The sequence below is a fragment of the Gracilinanus agilis genome, chromosome 2 (assembly GCF_016433145.1).
Source record: "Gracilinanus agilis isolate LMUSP501 chromosome 2, AgileGrace, whole genome shotgun sequence".
In the NCBI taxonomy this organism is placed as follows: Eukaryota; Metazoa; Chordata; class Mammalia; order Didelphimorphia; family Didelphidae; genus Gracilinanus; species Gracilinanus agilis.
In genome coordinates this window covers 105,201,055-105,228,467 of record NC_058131.1, presented here as the reverse complement: position 1 = coordinate 105,228,467, position 27,413 = coordinate 105,201,055, and the positions used below count along the sequence as shown (strand labels likewise).

At 36.5% G+C, this 27,413-nt stretch overlaps 1 protein-coding gene across 1 annotated transcript in view; it reads right to left on the bottom strand.

Moving 5' to 3' along the window:
• Positions 1-1,251: 1,251 nt before the first annotated feature.
• The window catches only part of C2H2orf73 (chromosome 2 C2orf73 homolog), a 49,930-nt gene continuing 23,768 nt past the window's right edge, over positions 1,252-27,413 (bottom strand). The window contains 3 exon segments of the mRNA XM_044660666.1: positions 1,252-1,581; positions 2,440-2,555; positions 19,195-19,348. Coding sequence (XP_044516601.1) covers positions 1,252-1,581; positions 2,440-2,555; positions 19,195-19,348 — 600 coding nt within the window.

Genomic DNA, 27,413 nt, shown 5'->3' with positions numbered 1-27,413 from the left:
GCCATAGCTATCAAAGGAAAGGAAATATGACTAATAGGTTTTTTAGAAATTTTTGGATAGGAGCTTATTTTAAACATTATGATATAATCTAGAGCAGCATCATTAGCCAAATGAAAAAGAAATACATAAAAAGTCTATATTATAACTGCATCTACTATTTAAATTGCCTTTCATCATATTTTATATGTCTGTGTTTGGAGGGGACTTGAGGTCAGTCTCGTGTGTTAAAGCACTGCATAAATAAAACTGTTTTTATTTTTAGATAATAAGAAAGACTATTAGTAAGAGAACAAGTTAGACATTAAAACTATGAACATGATGGTTTTCAAGTAACCAACTTTTGAAAAATAAACATTACATGATTTTGAATGTTGCTGGTTTCTTCTATGGTGGGTCATTGTCTTGTTAACTATTATTTTTATCACACAGTAGCCATAAAAATGAAGGAACGAAATATTTTCTTTTAAAAGCCCACTTTCATTTATTCATGTTTTTCATTTGATTTAATTTTTAGCTTAAATTCTCTTCCCCTTTCCCCATCCACTGAGAAGGCCAGAAAAAAACAAAACCTGTTACAAAATGCAGAGTCATATAAAACATATTCTTGAAATGGTGATATCAAAAAGAAAGAGAGAGAAAGAGAAGGAAAAAAGCTTCCATTTGTGGTGAGGCCACCATTTCTACCTCTGGAGGTGGGTTGCATGTTTCCTTTTCATTTCTGATGTCAAAATAGTAATTAATGACCTCATATAGCACTTTCTAGTTTACGAAATGCTTTCCTTTACCCATTGTATTCTCTTGGAGGTGTAGATATTTTTATCTCATTTCTATCAACAAGAAAGGTCTGGTAAGAGAAGGTAAGGGATTTTGCCCTTATTGCTAGGCAAGATACTCTGATTCTAAGTCTGGTATTGTGTTGTAAAATGTCTGATCTCAAAAGAGAAACAGAGTAGTTCAGGGCACTAGCAATCAAATTCCTCTCTGAAAAAACTTATCTATCGTCCTCGGAGCCTATTTACTTTTCAGAAAACAAAATATAGCACTGTTTTGTTTTATTTTTAATTCAAAGGAGTATTCCATTCTCTCTAAAAATAAGCTAGAGTCAGCCTGTATTTATGGTTATTGGTACTGGAAAAGCAAACATAGGTGTCGGTATAGTGATTCTCGATTCTTTCCATTTCACGAATAACGGGACTATCGGTGACTGGGTTATCTGTGATGGGGAACCTATCTGGTCATTTCTCAAAAATTCTATTTGGATAGTGAATATAAAGAATCTCCCTTGGTGGGAAGGAGAAAATTTACTTCACCTGCCCGAGAAATGTATGGACTCTTCTGTTCCTTGCCAGGAGGTGTGAGGTCTGTCTTGCTTCCTTCTTTGCTGTCTGTTTCTGGTAAGTGATTTTCAGACCTTTGAGAATGGGGCTGGTGGAGACTGAGAGAGGTCCTTGTGCTTGATGCTGAGTTTCCTTTCTCTGTTCTGGCCTGTTCTGGTAAGCGTGACCCTGGAGCCAATACTTTTCTACTAGGACATATTGACCCTCTTGGTGGCATCTCTGTCTGCATAAAAGCTCCGTGACGCTGGAAAGGGAAACAAGGCTGACGTTAACCAGGGGCACCCAAGCAGCTAGGAGATGCAGCTGGGAGCCCAGTTCCCTTATTAGCTCAGTGTTGGCAATGCATCCATGTGTTTCTCTGCCATCCCCTTTGAGAACTATCCGCCTAGGCTCCATTAGCAAAAGGCAAAGGAATAGTGACGGCTCTGTCAGGATTTTTTATTGATAAAACAAGAGCCTGATCGAAAAGCACAGGGGGAAAAAAGGCAAAGAAAACGCATCTTCTTCCTGTGATTCAGACATGTTTTGTCTCTAGGACTGTATAACTTGCATATGGTTTCCCTGTACACAGGGCAAGATATGTCAGATTTAATTTCTAGCTGTATGGGTTGCTATGGATATGATTTTTCAACTGCTGTTTTTTTATGGGCCCGAAGATTTATGACTGTATCCCAAATGACTATTAGTTTGACACAGAAAAACTCATAATGAAAAGTGAAAATAAAAATCTATAGTTGGGGAAAAGTGTGGTAAATAAATATTTAATTAAATAGAAATGTATGCCTATATGTGAATTATATTAAAGCATGTGAAATATTACCTTATAAGAATAATTTAAGTGAACAATGAGGAATTTGTTAAAATTATTTAAAAGATAATTTACTAAAAAATTAAAATCCTGTGACAGGACATTATAATACATTGCTAGACAGTGATCAATTATTAGTTAAAAACTTAGAAGAATGTTTCAACTTTCAACTAAAGATCATTGCTAAAAACATGACTTTTAAAAATGTTATTTTAACCAATATAGTAAAACATTTTATGATACATTTGCCAAATCTAAATATTCCTAAATAATTATTTTTAAATCCTGTCTTACCTTTGTTCGCATACAGCTACTTGTGCTTTTTCTGATATCAAACCGATGTATAAAAGGAAAGTTACCCGTAATTTTTCTTTCAACTACTGGTAATGACTCCATAATTGCTAATGGCACTAAGGGAAAAAAAAAGCCATTTTCAAGAATTTAGATGGACATTAACAATTGTACAAGAAGAGTGGTATCAGATTTGCAGACCCCTTAAAAATTTAACATATATGTTTTCCTTAAAAATGACAACAATAGTAAACTCCTTCTATATGTAAGTCTCATTGCATAAATCTAATACATAAATTTTTTAATTGAACATTTCTAATTAATTAATTAATTATGAATATTTTCCCACAGTTACATGATTCATGTTCTTTCCCTCTCTTCCATCCCCCCCCCACACCCTTAGCTGACACACATTTCCACTGGGTTTTACATGTATCAGTGATAAAAAACCTGTTTCACTTAGAGTCTACATCCCCAAGCATAACCCCATCGAACTATGTGTTCAAGCAGTTGTTTTTCTTTCTTTTTTTTTTAAACATTTATTAATATTCATTTTTAACATGTTTACATACTTTATGCCCCTACTTTCCCCTTGACCCCCCGCATTACCCCCACCCATGGCTGACCCACATTTCCACTGATTGTAACATATGTCCTTGTTCAGGGCCTATTTCCATATTGTTGGTAGTTGCATTGGTGTGGTAGTTTCGAGTCCACATCCCCAATCATGTCCACCCCAACCCATGCGTTCAAACAGTTGTTTATCTTCTATGTTTCCTCTCCTGCAGTCCTTCCTCTGAATGTGGGTAGCGTCTTTACCAGAAATCCCTCAGAATTGTCCTGGGTCATTGCATTGCTGCTGGTACAGAAGCCCATTACATTCAATTTTACCACAGTATATCAGTCTCTGTGTATAGAGTTCTTCTGGCTCTGCTCCTTTCGCTCTGCATCAGTTCCCGGAGGTCTCTCCAGTTCGCCTGGAACTTCTCCAGTTTATTATTCCTTTTAGCACAATAGTATTCCATCACCCGCATATACCACAGTTTGTTCAGCCATTCCCCAATTGAAGGACATTCCCTCCTTTTCCAGTTTGTTGCCACCACAAAAAGCGCAGCTATAAATATTTTCGTACAAGTCTGTTTATCTATGATCTCTTTGGGGTACAAACCCAGCAATGGTATGGCTGGGTCAAAAGGCAGGCATTCTTTTATAGCCCTTTGAGCATGATTCCAAATTGCCAGCCAGAATGGCTGGATCAGTTCACAGCTCCACCAGCAATGCATTAATGTCCCAATTTTGCCACATCCCCTCCAGCATTCATTACTCTCCCCTTCTTTCATTTTAGCCAATCTGCTAGGTGTGAGGTGATACCTCAGAGTTGTTTTGATTTGTAATGCATAAGTTTCTGATATGTAATAAATTCCTTATAACTTGCATATAAAAAGAACCAACTGGAATTTCCAATTGAGCTATGTAAGACTTCTAAATATTCTTATAACTAATATTATTTCAATAATGACTTAAGTGATTTATTTTGAAATACAGATTTTCCAGGTCATTTCTAAACAATGTCATCTATATTCTGTCTATCCTCATCCCCTTTCCACTGGAATGTAGGTTCCACCCCTGGCACCCTAAGCTCTAATTAGTGAGCTTTTGCTTTATTTTATCCAGAACCATATCACTTCCTGGACATTATATTTTAAAAATATTTTTTTCCTCAATTAGATGTAAAAACAACCTTTTTAATCTTTTGAAAAAATTTTTCAGCTAAATTCTCTCTCTTCATCCCTTCCCCTCTGAGATAGTAAGCAATCTGATATGGATTTTACATGTACGATCATGTAAAATATTTTTGCCATACTAGCCATTTTATGGAATAAAACAAACCAAAAATGCAAAAAGAAAGTGAAATATAATATGTTTTGGTCTGTATTAAAACTCCATCAGTTCTTTCCCTGGAAGAAGATAATATTTTCATCTCAAGTCCTTGGAGATTGTCTTGAATCTCTGTTAGTCATTCACAATTGTTCATCATACAACATTGCAGTTACTATGTACAATGTTCTGGTTCTGTTCACTTCACTTTGCATTGCTTCAAGTAGATCTTTCCAGGTTTTTCTAAAATCACCCTCATCATTTCTAATAGTACAACATTAAAATTATACATCACAACTTCTTCAGCCGTCACCCAATTGATGAACATCCCCTCAATTTCCAATTCTTTGTTACCACAAAAACAGCTTCTACAAATATTTTTGGATAAAGATGTCCATTCCCCTCCCCCTTTTTAAAAAATCTCTTTGGGATATAAATTTAGTAGTAGTACTGTTGGATCAAAAGGGTATGCAGTTTTAAAGCCCTTTGGGCATAGTTCCAAATTGCTATCCAGAATGGTTGGATCAGTTCACAATTCTGCCAGCAGTAAATTAGTGTCCCAATTTTCCCATACGTCCTCCAAAATTTATCATTTTCCTTTTCTGTCATATCAATCAATCTGATAGGTGTGAGGTGATATCTCAGAGTTGTTTTAATTCGTATTTCTCTAATCAAGAGTGATTTAGAGCATTTTTTGCTATTTTTATTTATTTATTTTTATTTTTCCACGTTTACATGATTCATATTCTTTCCCCTCACCTTCTCGCTCCCCCTCCCATAGCAAACAAGCAATTCAAATAGGCTTTACATGTATCATTGATCAAGAACTATTTCCATATTATTAATATTTGCAATAGAGTGATCATTTAAAGTCAAAATCCCGAATCATACTCCCTGTTTCTGTGTTTCTGCTCCCACAGTTCTTCCTCTGAATGTGGATAGTGTTCTTTCTCCTAAGTCCCTCAGAATTGTCCTGTATCATTGCATTTGTGCTAGTAGAAAAGTCCATTATGTTTGATTGTGCCACAGTATATCAGTTTCTGTGTAGTCTCTCCTTGTTCTGTAGAGCATTTTTTTAATATGACTATTGATAGCCTTACTTTCTTCTGAAAGCTGCCTGTTTTTATTCTAGCCCAGTGGTTCCCAAATTTTTTGGCCTACCGCCCCCTTTCCAGAAAAAAATATTACTTAGTGCCCCCTGGAAATTATGAAACTATTTATTGAACTCAGAATGGAATGTAATACAAAAAAAGTGCGGCCATCACCACCCTCCTGGATCGCTGCAGCACCCACCAGGGGGCAGTAGCACCCACTTTGGGAATCACTGTTCTAGACCATTTATTTTGACTGAAGAATAACTTGTGCCAGTTAAGATGGCAGCAGAGTAAAAAGCAGCTGCTTCACCTCTCCTAACCCACATATATAGGACTCCTCAAGAAGATATAAAAACAAATCCAGATGAACAAAGGGACCCCACAACAGGGCACAGCATTGAAGGTACGTGGGATTGGGGCACTTCTATGCTATAAAGGGGTGAAACAGCTCTCACTAAAACGTGAGCTGAGCAACCCCCTCCCCCCCCACACCATCTACAGGGCCAAAGCCAGCACACAAGAGCTAGAGTGAGCTTGGGGCATCCATTAAGTCAATGGCAGCTCCAGGGCCTGTTCCTGAGAGCAGCAAGACTTAAGACCCCAAGAGGCTAAAGAACACAGGGACTTTGAACACAGACCCTGAGCGCAGGCTTGGTTGCAGCTGCAGATGCGGATTCTGAGTGCAGGCTCAGACCATGTGTGGGGACCCAGAGCAGAGGGGTGCACAACTGGGGAAGCAGCACCCTGAGACTGTTAAAGGATCTTCGGGCAGAGGAACAAGCAAGGGGACCACCAGGAGGCTTGACCCTGAGAACAACTAGAGCTGAGACCTCAGGAGCCCAAAGAGCACAGACAGACCCTCGGCATGAGGATAAAGCTGAGAGGGTGCTGGGCTAACAATGGCAAGCCAGAGACAAGAACCCCAGAAAGAGAAAGATCAAGAAGAAATCTTTAACACTTGACAACTTTTACACAGAAAAATTCAGACAACAGAGCAAACAGCAGAGAACAAACAAGTAATCATATCCAAACTTTCCCCCCAAAATGAAAACTGGTCACAAGCCATTGAAGAGTTCAAATCTGAGATTATGAGAAAGATGGAAGGGATCTGGCAAGAAAATAACAGTTTAAAAGGCAGAATTTCACAATTAGAAAGGGAGGCTCAGAAATCAAATGAATTGATAAGCAAATTGAAGACCAGAAATGACCAGCTGGAAGCCTTGAAAAACCAAACAGACCAGATTCAAAAGGAAAACCAAAAGATTATAGCTGAAAACCAGTCTCTAAAGACTAGAATTGGACAATTAAAAAAAGATGCCCCCAAATCAAAAGAATTGATAAGCAAATTGGAGACCAAAATCAAACCAATGGAAAACAGGATAGACCAAATCAAAAAGGAAAATCAAAAGAATATAGGAGAAAACCAGTCTCTAAAGACAAGAATTGGGCAAGTAGAAGCCAATGATCTCTTCAAGACAACAAGAACAAATGAAGCAAAGTCAAAAGACTGATAAAATAGAAGGAAACATGAAATATCTCATCGAGAAATTGACAGATCAAGAAAACAGGTCTAGAAGAGACAATTTGAGAATCATTGGTCTTCCTGAAAAAGCAGAAATTAATAGAAATTTGAACTCCATACTAAAGGAAATTATTGAGCAAAATTGCCCTGAAGTTCTACAACAAGAGGACAATATAGACATTGAAAGGATCCATAGATCGCCCTCTACACTAAACCCTGAAAAAAAAAACCTCCAGGAATATAATAGCCAAATTCAAGAGCTTCAAAGTAAAAGAAAAAAATTTTACAAGAAGCCAGGAAGAGACGATTCAGATATCAAGGAGGACCAATCAGAATCACACAGGATCTGGCAGCCTCCACACTACAAGACCGCAAGGCTTGGAATATGATATTCAGAAAGGCAAGAGAACTGGGTCTACAACCAAGGATCACCTACCCATCAAAACTGATTATATACTTCTAGGGGAAAGTATGGGCATTCAACAAGATAGAAGATTTCCAAGTATTTGCACAGAAAAGACCAGGACTAAATGGAAAGTTCGATATCCAACCACAAAAACCAAGAGAAACCTGAAAAGATAAATAAGAAACAGAGGGGAAAGAAAGAAAACTTATTTTTAAATTTGCCTCTTTAAGGGCTTCAATAAGATCTAATTATTTGTATTCCTATATGAAGAAATGTTATGTGTAATTCTCTGTAGTGAACTCTATTCACTATTATAGTATCCACTATTATAGTAATTAGAAGAATTATTCACAAGGAGACATTGGAGTACTAAATGGTCTAAGATGATAAGGGGGTGGGTGGGAAAGGGGGGGTGAATAGTAGAGGACACCAAGAGAAACTTCAATGAATAAGAAAAATAAGATATTCTATTACACACAAAGAGGGCATGGGAAGGGGAGGGGTTGAATACTATTATAAGAAGGAGAGGAAGAGAGCATTAAGAGGTAATATTTAAACTTTACTATCAGTGGAATTAGCCTTGAGAGGGAAGAGTAGCTATATCCATTGACATATAGAACTCTATCTAACCCTACTAAGAAAGTCAGAAGGGATAAACCAAGGGGAGCAGAGGAGTGGGGAGGTCAAAAAAGGGAGTGGAGGAGAAGGGAGAGGGAATTCATTAGGCCTTAAAAATAAAAAGAGGGGAATAACAAGGGAGGGGGTAGAAAGGGTAATAAATCAAAGGAGGGGACAAGGGTTACTGGTTTAAAACAAATCACTGGTTTAAAAGGAAATAGCCTAAGAAGAAGGGGTAGAACTAAGGGAGGATACCAAAATGTTGGGGAATACACAAGTGATTATTATAACTCTGAATGTGAATGGGATGATTGATTATACTAAATTAAAAAGCTTTTGTACAAACAAAAACAATGCAACCAAAATCAGAAGGAAACAAATTGGGAAAAAATCTTTATAACAAAAAACTCTGACAGGGGTCTAATTATTCAAATATACAAGGAGTTAATTCAATTGTATAAAAAATCAAGCCATTCCCCAATTGATAAATGGGCAAGGGACATGAATAGGCAATTTTCAGATAAAAAAATAAAAACTACTAATAAGCACATGAGAAAGTGCTCTAAATCGCTAATAATTAGAGAAATGCAAATCAAAACCACGCTGAGGTATCACCTCACACCTGGAAAATTGGCTAAAATGATAGTAGGGGAGAGTAATGAATGTTGGAGGGGATGTGGCCAAATTGGGACATTAATGCATTGCTGGTGGAGTTGTAAACTGATCCAACCATTCTGGATGGCAACTTGGAACTCTGCTCAAAGGGTTATAAAAGATGGCCTGCTCTTTGATCCAGCCATACCATTGTTGGGTCTGTACCCCAAAGAGATCATAGATAAACAGACTTGTACGAAAATATTTATAGCCACGATTTTTGTGGTGGCAAAAAACTGGAAAATGAGGGTATGCCCTTCAATTTGGGAATCGCTGAACAAACTGTGGTATATGCTGGTGATGGAATATTATTGCGCTCAAAGGAATAATAAACTGGAGGAATTCCATGTGAACTGGAAAGACCTCCAGGAATTGATGCAGAGTGAAAGGAGCAGAGCCAGAAGAACATTGTACACAGAGACCAATACACTGTGGTAAAATAGAATGTAATGGACTTCTGTACTAGCAGCAATGCAATGATCCATAACAATTCTGAGGGACTTATGGAAAAGAATGCTACCCACATTCAGAGGAAGAACTACAGGAGAGGAAACACAGAAGAAAAGCAACTGCTTGAACACATGGGTTGAGGAGGACATGATTGGGGATGTAGACCTGAAACTACTACACCAATGCAACCATCAACAATTTGGAAGTAAGTCTTGATCAATGACACGTGTTAAAACCAGGGGAAATGCGCATTGGCTATCGGGGGTGTTGGGAGGTGAAGAGGAAAGTAAGAACATGAATCATGTAACCATGATAACTTTTCTAAAAAATAAAAATTATTTTAAAAAAAGAATAACTTGTATTCTTGAAAATATGACTTCATTCTCTATATATTTGAAAAATGTCTTTAATAGAGATTCTTGCTACAAAAATTTTCCTAAGATTTCTGTTTTCCTTCTAATCTTGCCTACATCAGTTTTGTTCGTATAAAGGCTTTTAAATTTAATATGACCCAAATTAGCCATTTTATAATCCCATGTTCTCTATCTCATTTTGGTTATAAGTTCTTCCCTTATCCATAGATTTCACACGTAGACTATTCCACACTCAGCTATTTTACTTATGGTAGAACCTTTTATGTCCAAATCATGTACTTGTTTTGACTTTATCATGGTGTGAGATGTTGGTTTCTACCCAGTCTCTGTCATACTCTTTTTCCTGGATATTTTCAAACCATGCCACATGTCCCTTCAGGATGTAAGCTCCTTGAAGGCAGTGATGGTCTTACTTGCATGTATTTGTATCTTTAGTACCTTTACACAAGAGCATTTGTAGACTCCTCTCTTTGGCATGTGTGATAATTAGATTAAGTCTATACTGCCCATCTTTAGCCTTTTCCCCCCTTACTCATGTCTTTACAATCTAGCACCGATCTGCCTTAAGACAATGCCTCATACATAGCAAACACATCAAAACTACTTTTTCATTCATTCATTTATACAGAAATATTAGAAAAAGCATGCATATTCACTTCAGTATGGTACAAGGGAAAAGGTACACAATTGAAGGACTTGGTTTTGAATCTTGTTACTTACTTGGATAAATCACAATTCCCCTGAGCATTAGTTTTGTCATCTATAATAAGGCAAGGTTGGATAACATGGCTCCTGATGTCACTTAGCTTTAGCTCTATTATCCTAATCTCTTTCTTAGCTAAATTCCTAAAAGAAGTTGCTTTGCACTGTCCACAATCTGGCTTCCAGCATCATCAGTCAATTGAAACTGCCCTTTCCAAAATCAATAATGGTCTCTTAATTACCAAATACCCTAACAGGATTTTCTCAGTCCTTATTCATCTTGAACCTGCATAGCATCTGACACTGCTGACTACCCTTTCAACTAGATACACTGATCATTCCTCATTTTTTTTCTATTTGTTGAACCACATGCTCTTCACTCTCCTTTGTTAGACCATCACATTCATGTTCCCCCAACTGTGGGTAGACCTAAAGGCTATGCTCTGGGTCATCTTCTCTCTTTACATTCTCGCCCAGTGGTTTTCAAAGGCTTAGAATGGGTTAGTTTCTGCTTTGACTTTTTATCTTTCTTTTCTTCTTCCTTTTTTAAAAAATCTAATATCTTTAAGAAAATACTAAATTCATTGATTTCTCTTTCATTAATAAAGATTCAGGGCTATATTACACTTGCTTCCAAGAGGTGATGTGACTATATTCCATAGATTTTGAATGGGATATTTATATTATTCTTGTTACTTTTAAATGCCCTATTATTACTTTTTATGTCTTCTTTGATCCAGCTGTTCCCCTCTCCCACCTGGGAGAATTTTGAGCAAAGAGGATGAACGTTTGTTGAGTATATTATGGAGGGGATTCTTGTTTAAGCATGTTACAATCACTAGATGGTACCATCTAACTCTGAGATTCTATGTTTTTTAAAAATGCATATATTAAAGGCATTTGTCTGTGAAAGGTCACAACCTAATAATCACAGAAAAGGGACTGATAATGAAGTGTGAGACTCTCTACAAAGATGCAGAAATGCCAGGTAATAACCTTTATTAGGGATGAACAGTTTTCCTGAGTGAGTCAGAAAGGAAGTAATTCCACAGGATGAACAAAGATAGTCTCCCCCCTTTAAAAACATCCAAACATTGGACAAGAACTCTGCTCCTGAAGTGAAGCATAGAGCTGAAGATAGGCTGGTCTTGAGAAGCTGAATGGAGCTAGAATAGCAGAAACTTGGTCAGAGACAATGACTCTAGGAGCAAGAATGCCTATTTTTAGCCAATTGGGCATGAGCAATGCAGGGACAGACTTTTCCCTATAGACTTCAAGGCAATAATCCTACCTCTATCTTCTCCCCTTAAGCCCCTTTTTCATGGGAGACTCAAGTACTTTCCTGTTAGCAGAGGGAATGTCTGTTTGCCCTTCCTTGTTTTAGACATTTATTTTGGCCTTACATACAATATTAACCAACTTGATGTGTTATTCTTGGTGTGTTCCAGGCCTTGAGTTGGAGGGACATGGTTTTACATCTGGCAAATCACTTAATCCTGATTATCTAGCTTTTGTCACTTTTCTGTGAAGATAGAAGGTAAGAGTTTAAAAAAAAAAAAAAGAATGGCTTGAACAATCCTGCTTACTACACCATTTTCCTATTGCACCATTAAGTTCCAATCTTATACCTTTTCATCAGATTTTATTATTCATTTCCAATTTTATTGTTGGGTAATTAATATTGGATGAATGAAAAATATTGTGTGTATACAATTTTTCTTTTCCAATTTACTGAGAGTTTTTTTGCATTCAAATACATAATCATTTTTATTGGAGATACTCATGTACTTGGTAAAAGGTGTTTCTCTAATATTTCAATTTAATGTTCTTCAGAAGCTGTTAAATCCAGCTGGTTCATTAAATCACACACACACCCATTTTTTTGCTTGACTTATCATCTAATTACAAAAGGATCTACTATTTTGAAATGGATGATTCTATTTCTATCAAACTTTTTTGTAATGCCTTTAGCTTCTTAAAAATGAATTTTACTTTTATGTTATATAGTAATTCAAAGCTCTAAGTAAATGGACAAAACACAGAATCACAAATTTGGACGGAGCTCAGAAGCTATACACACACTGTCTTCCTGTCTTTACTTTCATAGACTTCCAATAAGCAAAAGTCAGTGCCTCCCCAAAGCTCATTCTACCACTGGATAACTCTGACTGTGAGGAGGAGGTTTTTTTCCTTATACCAAGCTTTAATTTGTCACTTTGTGAACACCACTCATTTCTCTTAGTTTTGACCTTTGGGGATGAGCAAAACAAGTGAAATCCCTTTTCCATTTAACAGCCCTTCCAATACCCCGTCTCCTCCCTCTGTATTTTCTTCTCCAAGCTAAATATTTTAATGGTTACAACTGATCTCTCTATAGCATGAGTCTATGGATCTTTACCGAACTGTCTGCTTTCCTCTGGACACTCTCTGACTTATCAGTGTCCTTCCTAAAATATAGTCCTGTACACTGTAAGGGTGAAAAAGAGGTTTTATGGGTTCAATATATTAAAGATGGTTGCCAGAGGATTGAACTATTATCAATTCTCAATTAAGAATAATCTCAAATCAAAATTGAGTTTTATGGAAATTTATTTACATGAGAAGAGAGAGAGGAAGTACGGAAATAAGAATCTATCCCACTGATTAGTCCAGGTAGATCTTAACCCTCAGCTGAGGGTTAAAGGGCCTGAGGCCTGTAGGTGAATGGAGCAAACTTCATTCACAGAGTCTATAAAAAGAAGTTTCTTAATAGAAGTTCAGGAAGATTCAATCTTTAAACTCACCACTGGAACAGTCTTGGTCACAAACCAGCAAAGCTCCCTCAGGTCCCCTTTACCAAACCAGAAGAAGTTTCACTCACTCAACTCCTTCTTTTAAAGGGGTCACATATGCGTCACTTCCAGTGCCTTCCCCTAGCCTACGTGTCCAATCACAATAGACGCTTCTCATAGAAAGGGTAGGGGGCGGTCAGTCAATTCTGATTCGTTACTCACTCTAGCACACCTGGGTTAGGACCTCCCAGAATTGGAAGGTGCTCTCACCTTTGGTGATTAAATCTAAAGATGGGCAGTACTTAATCTAATTATCACAATCCCCCCTGTGATCATTTGGGAGACTGGTCTCCCCAATTGATCATTTGACAAAATCATCTTGTACCCCTAAAGTTTTAACTACAATAGTTAGAGATAAGAGATCTAATCATCACAACACTTAAAGCAATTCTTTGGGAATGTGGTTTGACCAAGACAAAGTACAGTGGGACTATTACCTCCTTATTCTTGGACATGATGCTTCTTCTTTTTTTTTTTTTTTTAAACCCTTACCTTCTGTCTTGGAGTCAATACTGTGCATTGGCTCCAAGGCAGAAGAGTGGTAAGGGTAGGCAATGGGGGTCAAGTGACTTGCCCAAGGTCACATGGCTGGGAAGTGTCTGAGACCAGATTTGAACCTAGGACCTCCCATCTTTAGGCCTGGCTCTCAATCCACTGAGCCACCCAGCTGCCCCCATGATGCTTCTCTTAATGCAATATAATGTTACATTAGATTCTTTGGCTGACATATCACACAGATGACTGATATTCAGCTTGTAGTCAACTCTGTAAGACCTTACTCAAAGTGCTGTCTTGCCACAACTCCCCCATCTTCTTCTTGTGAAGTTAATTTTTTGAACTCAAGTATGAGACTTCATATTTAGGACTATTGAATTTCATCTTAATAGACTCAGCCTCTTGTTTTGTCTATCCAAGACCTTTTTAAATCATCACCTTCATCCAGTATGTTAGCTATCCCTCAAGCCTTGTTATACAAATCTGAAAAGTGTGACAAATATACTTTTATATAGCTCATTAATAAAAATGTAGCAGGCCAAGCAAAGATCCTTAGAGTACCTCACTAGAGATCTCCTAGATTAAATTTAAATTATTAATGAATTTTTTCTGAATCATGAGTTAAAGCCTCTAACTGAAACATCATTTATACCATAGCTCTTCTTTATTTCTAGAAGAATAGCATGTTTAAAACTAGGTAAACTATATCTACAGAATTCTTTTAATCTAGAATTTCAAATTCTGCCACAAAAGGAAATTAAATATGTCTGATATGGCCTGTTCTTGATTAAATCTTGCTTATTCTTTGTAATAACTATTTACTTTTCTAGGTGTTCACTAACTCTTTAATAATCCATTCTATAATTATGGCAGAAAATAAAAATCAAGTCTATTGGCTTACATTTTACTGATTATATTCTCATGCTTTTAAAAATACCCACACATTTGAAGAAATAAAGGAAATTATTATAACATTTTATCCAATTATATGCTAACAAGACTGACAACTTAAATGCAATGGATTAATATTTACAAAAATATAAGATATTCATATTAAGGGAATGAGAAATGAATAATTCAAATAAGCCAATCTCAGAAAAAGAAACTGAATAAGCCATAAATAAACTCCAAATTAAAAAAAGACTAGGACCAGATGGATTTAAAGGAGAAGTCTATGAAACATTTAAAGAATAATTCCAATATTACATAAGCTATTTGCAAAAAAAAAATACAAAAAGAAAGGATCTTACCAAATTCCTTATGTGACATAAAATATAGTTTTGATACTTCACCTTTGGAAGAGTCTTTGGACTTTGGAAAGTCAAAGCATAGAACAAAAAATAAAGATCAGTTTTCCTAATGAACACTGACAAAAAGAATTAAATAATAGCAAAGAGGCTGTAGCAATCTATTATAATGATAATATCTTATGACCAGGTTGGATTTATCTCAGTAATGCAGGGTTAGATTTAATATGAAGAAAGCTATAAACTTAATGGATCATATTAATAACAGGAAAAATAAAAATATATTAATAGATGAAGAAAAAGCTTTTGACTAAATACAATTGTTTTTAAAAAACTAGAAAATTTAGGAATTAAAGAATCTTTTGTTAATGTGCTAATTAACAAATTAAATTACCAAGGGACTACTTCTTATAGACCTAGAAAAAACAATAACTAGATTCATTGGATAAACAAAAGGTTATGAATCTTTTTTTAATATTTTATTTAATTAGTTAATTTAGAACATTTTTCCATGATTACAGGATTCACGTTCTTTCGCTCCCCTCTCTCTGCCTTCCATAGTGAACGCACAATTCCACTGGGTTTTACATGTATCATTGATCAAGACCTATTTCCATATTATTGATATTTGCACTAGGGTGATCGTTTAGAGCAGGGGTCGGCAATGTATGGCTCTCGAGCCATATCTGGCTCTTTTGAGGGCCAGATATGGTTCTTTCTGCAGGAGCCATAAAGTCAATTTTTTTTCAGGCACTGTTACAGGAGCACGCACTGTGAGCACTGTACAGCTCTCACGAAATTACATTTTAAAAAATGTGGCGTTTATGGCTCTCATGGCCAAAAAGATTGCTGACCCCTGGTTTAGAGTCTACATCCCCAGTCATATCCCCATCAACCCATGTGATTAAGCAGTTGTTTTTCTTCTGTGTTTCTACCCCCACAGTTCTTCCTCTGGATGTGAATAGCGTTCTTTCTCATAAGTCCCTTAGAATTGTTCTGGATCATTGCATTGCTGCTAGTACAGAAGTCCATTACATTCGATTGTGCCACAGTGTATCAGTCTCTGTGTATAATGTTTTCCTGGATCTGCTCCTTTTACTCTGCATCAATTCCTGGAGGTCTTTCCAGTTCACATGGAATTCCTCCAGTTTATTATTCCTTTGAGCACAATAGTATTCCATCACCATCAGATACCACAATTTATTCAGCCATTCCCCAATTGAAGGACATTCTCTCATTTTCCAATTTTTTGCCACTACAAAGAGTGCGGCTATAAATATTTTTGTACAAGTCTTTTTCCTTATGATCTCTTTGGGGTATAAACCCAGCAGTGCTATGGCTGGATCAAAGGGCAGGCAGTCTTTTAGCGCTCTTTGGGCATAGTTCCAAATTGCTATCTAGAATGGTTAGATCAATACACAACTCCACCAGCAATGCATTAATGTCCCAATTTTGCCACATCCCCTCCAACATTTATTACTTTCCTTTGCTATCATGTTAGCCAATCTGCTAGATGTGAGGTGGTACCTCAGAGTTGTATTGATTTGCATTTCTCTCATTATTAGAGATTTAGAACACTTTTTCATGTGTTTATTGATAGTTTTGATTTCTTTATCTGAAAATTGCCTACTCATGTTCCTTGCCCAATTATAAATTGGAGAATGGCTTGATTTTTTTGTACAATTGGTTTAGCTCCTTATAAATTTGAGTAATAAGACAAAAGGTCATAAATCTTAAGGGAAATTATGGAGGGAATGCAAGGGGAGTTAGTATTACCAGTTGTCAAACTATACTACAAAGCAATAAAAATCAAAATGATCTTGTACTGGTTAAAAATAGAGAGGATGATCAGTGGTACAGATTAGATTGACAACATATAGAAGCAAATAAACCTAGCAGCTTAGTGTTTGATAAGCCCAAAGAATGTAGGTACCAGGGCATGTACTCTTTATGTGTTAACTGTTGGGAAAACTGGAAATAGATAAATAAATTAAATAGAAATTAGGTTTAGGCTAACATTCCACAATCTTTCAAAAGATCACTGAAAGTACCTCAGAAATCACAGTTAACAGTTTTCTAAAGTGTTATTTGTTTGAATTCATTAAGGTATTCTGTTTCTATTCCCCTACTTGTCTTGGGTATCAACTTCCCATTAGCTCTTTTTGTTTGTAGCACCTCTAATCCAAAGATCATTATTTTCCACAGAAAAAAATGGAGGCACTTTTCCCCCTCTCTGCTATCAGTCTCAAACTCAAATAGAAACAAGGACCACTAACTTATACATAAGGATCCCTGCAAGTCATACATTGATGAAGGGGAAAAACACACATACACACACACACACACACACACACACATTATCTATGTTTTATTGTATTTTTATTTTGTTAAATATTTCCCAGTTACATTCTAATCTGGTTCCTGTCCCATTTGGGAATATTGTGGACTGCATGTTTAACACCTCTGCTTTTGTTAATTATCTTTTCTCCCCATATTGTCAAACAAAAGGGGGAAAAAAACCGTCGCTCATTTTTTTGCCCTTTCCTCATTCTGAGCTTCATTATATCTCTGAAGTGTCCTGTGACCTAGCAGACCTGTATCCCAATGAATAAAGTTTGAAGAGATTCATCACTAGGTTAGCTGCAGCAATTCCTGAAGACCATCTAGTAAGTTACAGAGGGGTTTAAATTGTGTGGAGGGAGGGTCCATGCCAATGGCAGCCAAACTCACCAGTTGTGAAACAAACTATTTGTTGGCCCTAAACTTAGTGATTTTAAAATCTTTTTACATGTAATTTTATCATGCGATAATATTTTTGTCTGTTTCTCTTACTGTTTCCTGTGTAAATGGAACTTTATTTAGTATCACTATTTTGAGCTGACTGATACAGGTTATATTAGAGCCAACCATTTTTCATTTAATTTACAGATATTTTTCCATTAGCTATGTTGAATTCTATTTTGAAAGCCCATCTCATTTTTCTTTTTTCTTTATATGAAAAGAATTCAAATTTACCTTTACAAATTGTTAGTTATAATGTTCTCCATACCTATTTTTGCTATGTATAAATCAAATACTCTGTCTTGTCACAATAATTTCTTCCACTTATTCATTAAATAAGAATATATCTCACCCACTGCAACAGACACATATATTTTCTTTCTTTTGATTTTGTAATTCTGATCCAGTTAAAATTGTCTATTGTTGTAAATTGTGAGTAGCAGTTCCAAATTCAGATTTCACCATAATAATCCAGCTTTAGTAGCAAATTTGTCTAATGTGATGATTTTTGTTTTTAAAAGGGATGTGATCTTACTTTACTATATCTATAGCTAGGACTCTTTCCTACGTGAAGTAAACAAAACTAAGTTGTTTCGTGGTTTTTTTAAACCCTCACCTTTCATTTTAGAATCAATGCTGTATATTGGTTCTAAGGCAGAAGAGTGGTAAGGGCTAGGCAATGAAGGTTAAATGACCTGCCCAGGGTCACACAGCTAGGAAGTATCTGAGACCACATTTGAACTCAGGACCTCCCATCTCTAGTCCTGGCTCGCTATCCACTGAGCCACTTCGCTACTCCCTCCCCACCCCCCAATTTGTTTTTAACAAAAAACATTTTGCTAATGAAGGTTTTGCTTGGAATCACCAACATCTTTCTATTTTAAAATTCTTTTTAATGTATATTATTTTATATTTAATGCCTATTAATTTATGTTATTTATTCCAAATTTTTGTGACTTTTTCATCTCTGCAAATCTAAACCTTTTTTTTTTTATTGTGTATATATGTCTGCATTTACTCCCTTTTCCTCTGCCTTTTTTTTCTGAACCAACTAAAACTTTCAATATTTTTAGCCAGGGTAGATTCTTGTTTAGGGGTGGAGGTTAGGGGTAGCTAGATGGTACAGTGGATAGAGTGCTAGATCAGGAATTAAAAGGACCTGAGTTCAAATCCAGCCTCATATGCTTACTAGGAAGGTGACTTAAGCAGGTCATTAAACTCTATCTGCCTCAATTTTCTAATCTATAAAATGGGGATAATACCTCTCAAGGATCAAATGAGATATCTGAAACAGCACTCTGCAAACTTAAAAATACTATATAAAGGCTAGGTATTATTCTTTGAGACTACCTCTGAGTTTTCTTCCAACTCAAATTCTATGATTCTGTAAATTGGAAAAAAATTTTAGATTCCTACTATCTTAGACAGATATGCTATGATGTAACATATTTTATGACCAGTATTCCCTTTCATCATTGTATGTTTAGTAAGATTTTTATTCTGAAGATCAGTTACCCCTATGAATCAATTACCCTAATGAATGAATTAAAAAGTAAGGATATAATCCTTCAATGCATCTAAATGCTATTTTTCAAACTGAGAAGATATATTTAGATGAGGCACCAGAATATCTACTATATCCTACATGACTGATAATAGTGTATGTCATATAATGAAAAATAATATTTTATCACTGCTTTTCTTACCTATGCCACAAGCAGGCTTTTGTTTACTGCTGTATTTGGTTGGCAAAACCAACTGACAAGCTGGTACTCTGAAATCATTTCTTTGGGTAGTCTGGGTATCATAAGCTGGAACACAGTGATGTTCCACTATTGTTCTTTGTGTCCACCATTCCTCCTTTATAGAAAAATGCAAATAATTAGATACTGTAGGACACCAGTATAGGTATTTCTCTTGTCATTAAGTGGGTGCTCAATAAATATTTACTGATGATAATTTAAAGTTATGGTAAGGTTAATTTAGGTACTGCTGCATTTCTAAAATTTAAGAATATATCCCCACTCCATTCCCTAATCCTATTAAGATGAAAAAGAACACACTGAAATACGGTCTAGTGTTTGAATGAAACAAAAGATGGCAAATTACTCATGCACTGATAATCTGGCAGAAAGTCTATTAATAAGTAAACTTGTACTATGTGGCAAAGTGCACATTTGACTTTGTTTTGTAGTTAGATTCCAAGTTACATCAATATAAGAATCAGTACCTAGAACCATTACGAAATCTGACAAATTAATGCTATAATAATTTTATAATATATAATAATAATCTGCTATGCTTTCTAGATAGATCTCCTATGCTTTGGTGCTATAAGTAATGGTTTTAAGAGTACATTTTCCCAAGATTTCCATTTTCGTTCTAAAAGCTAAGAAAAGCAGTTGATACAATGAGCACTGATACTTGACCATTCTGATGATTTCATCTTTCAGAAGACAGAGGAAGCTATGAGAACTGCAACTCAGAACACAATTCAATCCAAAATTTGGTTGTTGATGTGGAAATGATTGTTGGATTGAATTAAACTGTATTCTTAAATTGAAATGAGTTATTTCCTGAGAATAGTATAATTAATACTTTTAATTGTTTTGACAGCATTTAAAGACAATCCTTTTAGCTAGAAGCAAATTTGTTTGTCTTGGACTTTCACAACAATTTGTATTCGTCATATTATAATTATAATTATGATAATTTATATGTGTGTGCATCTTATTTCCACTACTATATTTTGAGATCTATTGAAGGCAGAAATTATGGTTTTAGGTACTTGGCTCAGAATGCCTTCTACAAAACAAGCACTGAATATATCTATGCATCAATGAACTGAAGTGGCTGAAACTCTGGGGAGAAAACAATGATATATATGTCTAGTCATGATAACAAAAGATAGGGATTCTGGGCATGTGCAGAAAAAAGATTTCTTAAAGTCCAAATTAAAGTTCTGTTTTTTATTTGTAGGCTTATTTTGTATGTAAATGTTTATGTACATGTTGTGCTGCCAAAGAAGGGTAAACTCCATGAGAATAGGGATTGTTTTTTTCTGGTTTCTTTATCCCCAGCAACTAGCATTGTGTCTGGCACATAGGAGGCACCTAATAATACTTGTTGCCTGATTGATAAGACCTAAGTGAGATAACATCATTTCCCAGTTCTCCTCTTACTTCTCTAACCTTCTGTATCTCTTTTGTTAACTCCTCATTCTTGCTGGGGATCTACATTTCTGTCTATCATTGCTCTAAATCTTGCTAACACCTGTTTTCAACATCTACAAAAAATAATTCTACAATATTTCTACTTACTGCTTTCTTTTGACTACTATTATTGCATTTGAACCAGAATTCAACTGTTATTCAGTGTTTGAAACTTTAGGATTCTTTTGAATTCATATATCATAACTTGTTCAAACCATTTCCCAATTCTTTTCCACCACAAAAAGAGCTGCTATATTTTTGTACGTTTGGGTCATTTTATTAGGGATTTAGAACATTTCCCCATACTCTCATATGATTATTGATAGCTTCGATTTCTTCCTCTTAAAACTGTTTGTTTATATCCTTTGACCATTTATCAGTTGGGGAATGACTTTTATAAATTTAACTCCGTTTCTGATATAATTTAGAAATGAGACTTTTATCAGAGAAACTTGTGGCAAATATTTTTTTCTCCTATATTCTGCTTTTTTTCTAAGTTCAGATGCATGGGTTTTGTTTGGGAAAATCTTTTAAATTTTATGTATTCAAAAGTATCCATTTTAGCTCTTGTGAACTGTGTTACCTCATGTTTGGTCATGAACTCTTCCTCCATTCATAGATCTGACAGGTAATTTCTTTCATGTTCCAGTAGTATGCTTGTGACACCATTCTCTATGTCTAACTCATCTACTTGTTTTGAGCTTATCTTGGTAAATGGTATGAGGTTGGTTTATGCCTAGTTTCTGCCAAACTATTTTGCAGCCTTCCCAACAGTTTTTTTTTAATTGAAATCTTTGGGTTTATCAAATAGTAAATTGGTGGGCTCATTTGCTTTTATAATCTGTTCTACTGATCAAACACTCTAATTCTTATCCAGTTCCAAAATGTTTTGATGATTATGGATTGATAGTATAGTTTGGGGGTAGCTAGGTGGCATAGTGGATAGAGTGCCACACTAGGCTTGAAGTCAGGAAGACTCATCTTCCTGAGTTCAAATTTAGCCCCAGACACTTACTGGATAGGTGACCCTGGGCAAGTCACTTTAAACCTTTGCTTTACTTTCCTCATTTGTCAGATGAGTTGGAGAAGGAAATGGCAAACCACTCCAGTATCTTCCCCAAGAAAACTCCAAATGGGATGACGAAGAATCACACACAATTGAAATGACTGAACAACAAAAGGATAATTTGAGATCTGGTGCTGCTAGGTTTCTTTCCCTCCTGTTTTTTTCTTTCATTAATTCTATTGATATTCTTGATCTCTTGTTCCTTCAGATAAATTTTATTATTATTTTTTAGCTCTATAAAGTAAATGTTTGGTTGTTTGATTTGTATGACACTAAATAAATAATCTTAGTATTACTGTCATTTTTATTATATTGGATCTGCCTAACCACAAGCAAATGGTTTTCTGGTTGTTTAAATCTGCCTTTATTTGTGCAGAGTGTTTTGTATTTGTGTTCATATAGTTCCTATGTGAGTCTTGGCAGGTTGATGCCAAGTTTTTTATACTGCATATTGTTCTTTTAAGAGGAATTTCTTTTTCTACCTCTTTTTGATGGATTCTGTTGGTAATATACAAAAATGCTAATGATTTGTGTGGTTTTATTTTATATCCTGCAATTCTTAAAGCCAAGCCCGGCTGAAAAAGGAGGAGGGTTGGGCGCGAGGCTAGCAACCTCACCCCGTAAAAAATCTCACTTGCTACAGAAATTGCAACCTCATTAAACCAACAAAACCAACGATCGCCTAGTCTGGAAGATTGCTCTCCAACAGAGTCCACGACGTGTGCTGGCAAAAGCCAACAAATTCCAGGTCTTTGTTAACAGATGCCTATGTCAAATCTTGAACATCAGATAGCCTGAAAAGATCTCCAATACCAGACTCTGGGAAAGAACAATTCAGTATCCCATCAGTCAGGACGCTATGGAAAAAAAAAAATGGATCCCACCAGGGAGGAGGAAAGTCGGAAGGCCAAAACAGACCTGGCAAAGATATGCCCAGTTGGGGGAAGTTGCCCAAAACAGAGTCCGTTGGCGTGAGATGCCCAGTTGGGGGAAGTTGCCCAGAACAGAGTCCGTTGGCGTGAGATGGTTGTGGCCCTATGCTCCTCTGGGAGTCAATAGGAATAATAATAAATAATAAATAATCCTTAAAGTGGTTAATTGTTTTAATTAGTCTTTAAGCTGACTCTCTACAGTTTTCTTAATAAATCACCATATCACCTGCAAAAAGTGATAGTTTTGTTTCTTCATTCAAATTCTTATTGCTTCAGTTTTGGGGTTATATTGCTGGCACAAACTGAGTAATAATGATATTGGGCATCCTTGCTTCATCCCTGATCTTACTAAAGGGGCTTATCCTCATTATAAATGATGCTTGCTCTGAGTTTTAGATAGATACTACTTATTACTTTAAGGAAAGCTATATTTTTCAAAACCTTTTTCTGAATCTATTGAACTAATCATACATTTTTGTTGTTTTTGTTGTTATGGTCAGTGATGTTTATAGTTTTTCTGATATTAAATCTGCCTTGAATTCCTAATATAAATACAGTTTCACCACAGTGTATGTATGGTCTTTGTGATAACTTGTTATAATAATAATAGTAATATTTTATTTAATAATTTACATCAATATTCTTCAGGGAAATTAGTCTATAGTTTTTTTTCTGTTTTAATTATTCCTGATTTAGGCATAAAGAACATATTTGCATTACAGAAGGAATTCACTAGGACTATTTTTCAAACAGTTTATATTTTATTAGAATTGATTGTTCTTTAAATGTTTGGTCCTATAAGTTAGATTCTGAGGTAAATTTTTCTTTGGTGGGTCATTTATGGCTTAATTTCTTTTTTCTTGAAATAGGATGTCTAAACTTTTAAACTTTATCTCTCCTCTGTCTGTTTCCAGGTCAGTTACTTTTCCTATTTCCTATATTCATTTCTTCTTTTTTCCCTTTCTTTGTCCATCTTGTCTTTATTATTTTTTGAAGTCTCATGAAGTCGTTAGCTTCCATTTAACCATTTCTAATTTTCAAAACATTATTTATTCTTCCATCTATTTTTCCTTTTTTCTTCTTTCTTGTCTTTATTTTTATATTTCTGGATGTCTCACAGAGTCATTAGCTTCCATTTAACTGTTTCTAATTTCCAAGGAATTATTTTCTGCAACAAGGTTTTCTAGCTTTCTTATCAAGCTATTAATTTTTATAATTTTCTTCTGTAGCTCACTTATTTTCCCATTGTTTCTTATACAATCACCTTTATTTATTTTAATCTTTTTTGGTTCATTTTATATTCCTTACTTTAACTCTTCTAAGAAATGTTATTGGGTTTGTGTCCAATCTATATTATTCACTGAGGCTTTGCTTGGAGATGTTTTCATGCCATTGTCTTCTATATTTGTGCCTTAAACTTCCCTGTCACCACAATTTCCTTTTATGATTGGTTCTTCTTCTCCTTCTCCTCCTCCTCCTTCTTCTTCTTGTTATTATTATTATTATTCCTCTTCCTCTCCTTCTCCTCCTTCTCCTTCTCCTTCTCCTTCTCCTTCTCCTTCTCCTCCTCCTTCTCCTCTTTCTTCTTCTTCTTCTCCGTCTCCTCTTTCTCCTTCTTCTTCTTTCTTCTTCTAGCTTACTTCTTGACTTTGGGCTTTCTTTCTTCCTTTTTTTAAAGTACTGGACTCTGCTTACTTCTGGGAGTGATGTCTCATCTAAGCTTCTGTCCTTTATGTCCTTTGGCTGCTTCTGCATCTCAGTCTGGAGGCCTGAAAGTTTTCAGTGTTCTCAAAGTGTGTGATCCAGGGAGAAGCCTGTTCACTACCCTCCTGGTCTAAGCTGTGATTTCTTGACTCAAGTTTGAACCTGTTGGCTTGTGTAAGGCTGAATTTCATGGTAGACTTCATTGTTAGCCTCCTGGGTGGCTATGCAGGTTCAAAGCAACTTAACTGTTGGCTTTTCTTTTGTTTGAGATTCCTGCCCCAGTTATTCCACTCTAGGTTTAGATGCTAGGCTAAAGGCTAGAACTGAGTCACTGTTCTTCTCTTTGGCTCAGAGCCATTCAACTACATTTTTGGAACTTGTTCTATGTTCAGTACTCAGGTCCTGTGATCACTCATGATTGCTCATCTCTACCCTGGATCTGAGACCATGGGATTAGTTCATGGGTGATAGAGATGCCAGATGACACCCTTTCCTGCTTTTACAGTTAGGTCAGGGGTCTTTGGGATCTCTTTCTGTGTGCTCTGTCTTGGCTCCCTTTCTGTCCCTGAGAGATGGAGTGTTCTGATCACTGTTGTCCCACCTACCACCATGATCATGGCCAGCACCACCACAGCATCCAAAGGTCTCTCTATCTTCCTAAGTTGCTTTAAGCAGTAAAAGTGATTGATGCTCATTTTTCTTGGCTTTCCCAATCAGAATTTGGTCTGGCATGTTCTTCAGGTAGTTGTGGAAGAGGTATGCTGGGTGAGCTAAGCAAAAATACTTCTTATTCTGCCATCTTGACTCTGCACCCCTCAGAGTTATTTATGCCTCTTCCTCTCACAATCCTATTCAATCAAGTCAGCAAATCCTATTTCTTCTACTTCTACATATCTCTCACATCTATCTCCTTCTCTCTAGTCTCACTGTTAGCAGGTCTCTATTACCTCCAGGTGAACTACGATACTCTTTTAACAAGTTTTCCTACTTCTATTTTCTCCTGCCTCCAATTTATTTTTCATATATGTCAGTCAGTAAACAAGGATTGACCAAGTCCTTACTACATACCAGATACTATAGTAAGCATTGGGGATATGAAGTAGAGCAAAAACATTGTCCCTGCCCTCTGGTCACATTCTAAGATGGAAATGACATGCAGACAAATATGTGCATACAAGATATACACAGGGTAATGGGGGGCAGTCTCATAGAGAAGTCACTAGTGATGGTGGGAGGAGGACAATCAGGAAAGGCCTCTTGCAGCTCAGGAGATTTGAACTAAGTTTTGAAATGATCCAAGGATGCCAAAGGGTAGAGATGAGAAGGGAGAGAAGCTACCCATCACTTGTCATGGAGAAAAGGCAGTAAGAAGGCATGGAGCCAGGAGCTGAAACTCCTGTGTAACAATGTGAAAGGCAGTGTTGCTAAGTTCTAGGGTATTTGAGGGTAGGAAAGAAGACTAGAAAGATAGGAAGGGCTACATAAAAGCCAAAAAGAAGATTCTTTTATTTAACCCTCGAGATAATAACTGGGATTACAGAGAAGGTGACACGGTCTGTCTATACTTCAGGAAGACCTTTGGCAGCGGAGTGAAAAATGGACTAGAATGAGGCAAGACCCAAGTCAGGGTTCCCCACCAGAAGCTCCTGCAGGAGTCCAAGCAAGAAGGGATAAGGGTCTATACCAGCTGTATGAGAGGGAAGAAGGAATACGGATGAGAGATATCGTGAAGGTGCAAATGGCAGGACTTGGTAACACATTTGATGGGTGGGGGCGAATGTGAGAAGTCGGGATAACACCGAGGTTTTGAGGCTGAGCTGAATGGAAAGATGGTGACATCCTCGACAGCGGGGGGGGGGGGGTGTTAAATGCATAAATAAGGTCGTCTCTCTTCTTCAAATAAAAAATTCTCAGTGGCTTCCTCTTGCCCACCAATTCAATTCCTTTGCTTTGTATTTGAAGTCTTGCACAATCTGGTAAGAGCCTGTCTTTCCGATTTTACCCCATATTCCTGGCCTTGATGCTCTCTACACTCAAACCAAAGTGTACGACTTTCTGGAAGGCAGCACAATATGGCCCAATTGGGAGGTTCGCTTCACTTCTGTGGTCCTGGGTTTTTCCTTACCTCCAACATGAACGGATTAGACTAGATGATCTGTAAGGTGCTTAAGCTGTCTTCCTCCTCTAAATCTACCTCTGGCACTCATATTCTAATTATAACTCCGCCGTTCCTAGGCACGGCTTGTTTCCACAACTAGATAGAAAGTCCTTCAAAGGCAGGGATTGTAGGTCCTTCGACACTTGTGTTTTTTCTTCTCTCTGGAAAAAGGCAACAAGCGACTTCTTGCACCTTATCTACCCAGTAACATATTATGGTTGGAGGGAAATCCCATCCTACTAATTACATTCACAAAGTCTTCCTACATTTTCATATTTTAAAACCAGAATTATTTTAAATAATGGTTGCTAAAACTTTGGCCTAATCTTTGGAGTTTCACATGTTTAAAATGGTTCAGACCTGGGGCAGCTGGGCAGCTCAGTGGATGGAAGGCCAGACCATGAGTCGGGAGGACCTGGATTCAAATGTGGCCTTAGACCCTTCGTTGCTATGGGACTCTGGGCAAATCACTTCACCCAAGTTTTTTTTGTTTTGTTTTGTTTTTAGTGGCACATGCATATGTTACAGTGGGCCAATTTAAGACACTCCTTTTCACCTTACCCATCAAAAGCCACTTAAAAAAATACTAAATTACCTTCTGTCTTAGGATAATGGGTATCAGTTCCAAGATAAGAGTGGTAAGGTCTAAACAATGAGAGTTAATGACTTGCTCAGGGTCACACAACTAGGAAGTGTCTGAGGCCACATTTGAATACAGGTCTTCTTGACTCCAGGTCCAGAACTCTATCCACTGAGTTGCCCAGCTACCCCATAATGTCATTTTGATTTTAGATATCCTTTTAGTTTTTTTCTAATACTCTGCTGAGTCATACTTACTGTTAGTCATTGTGTC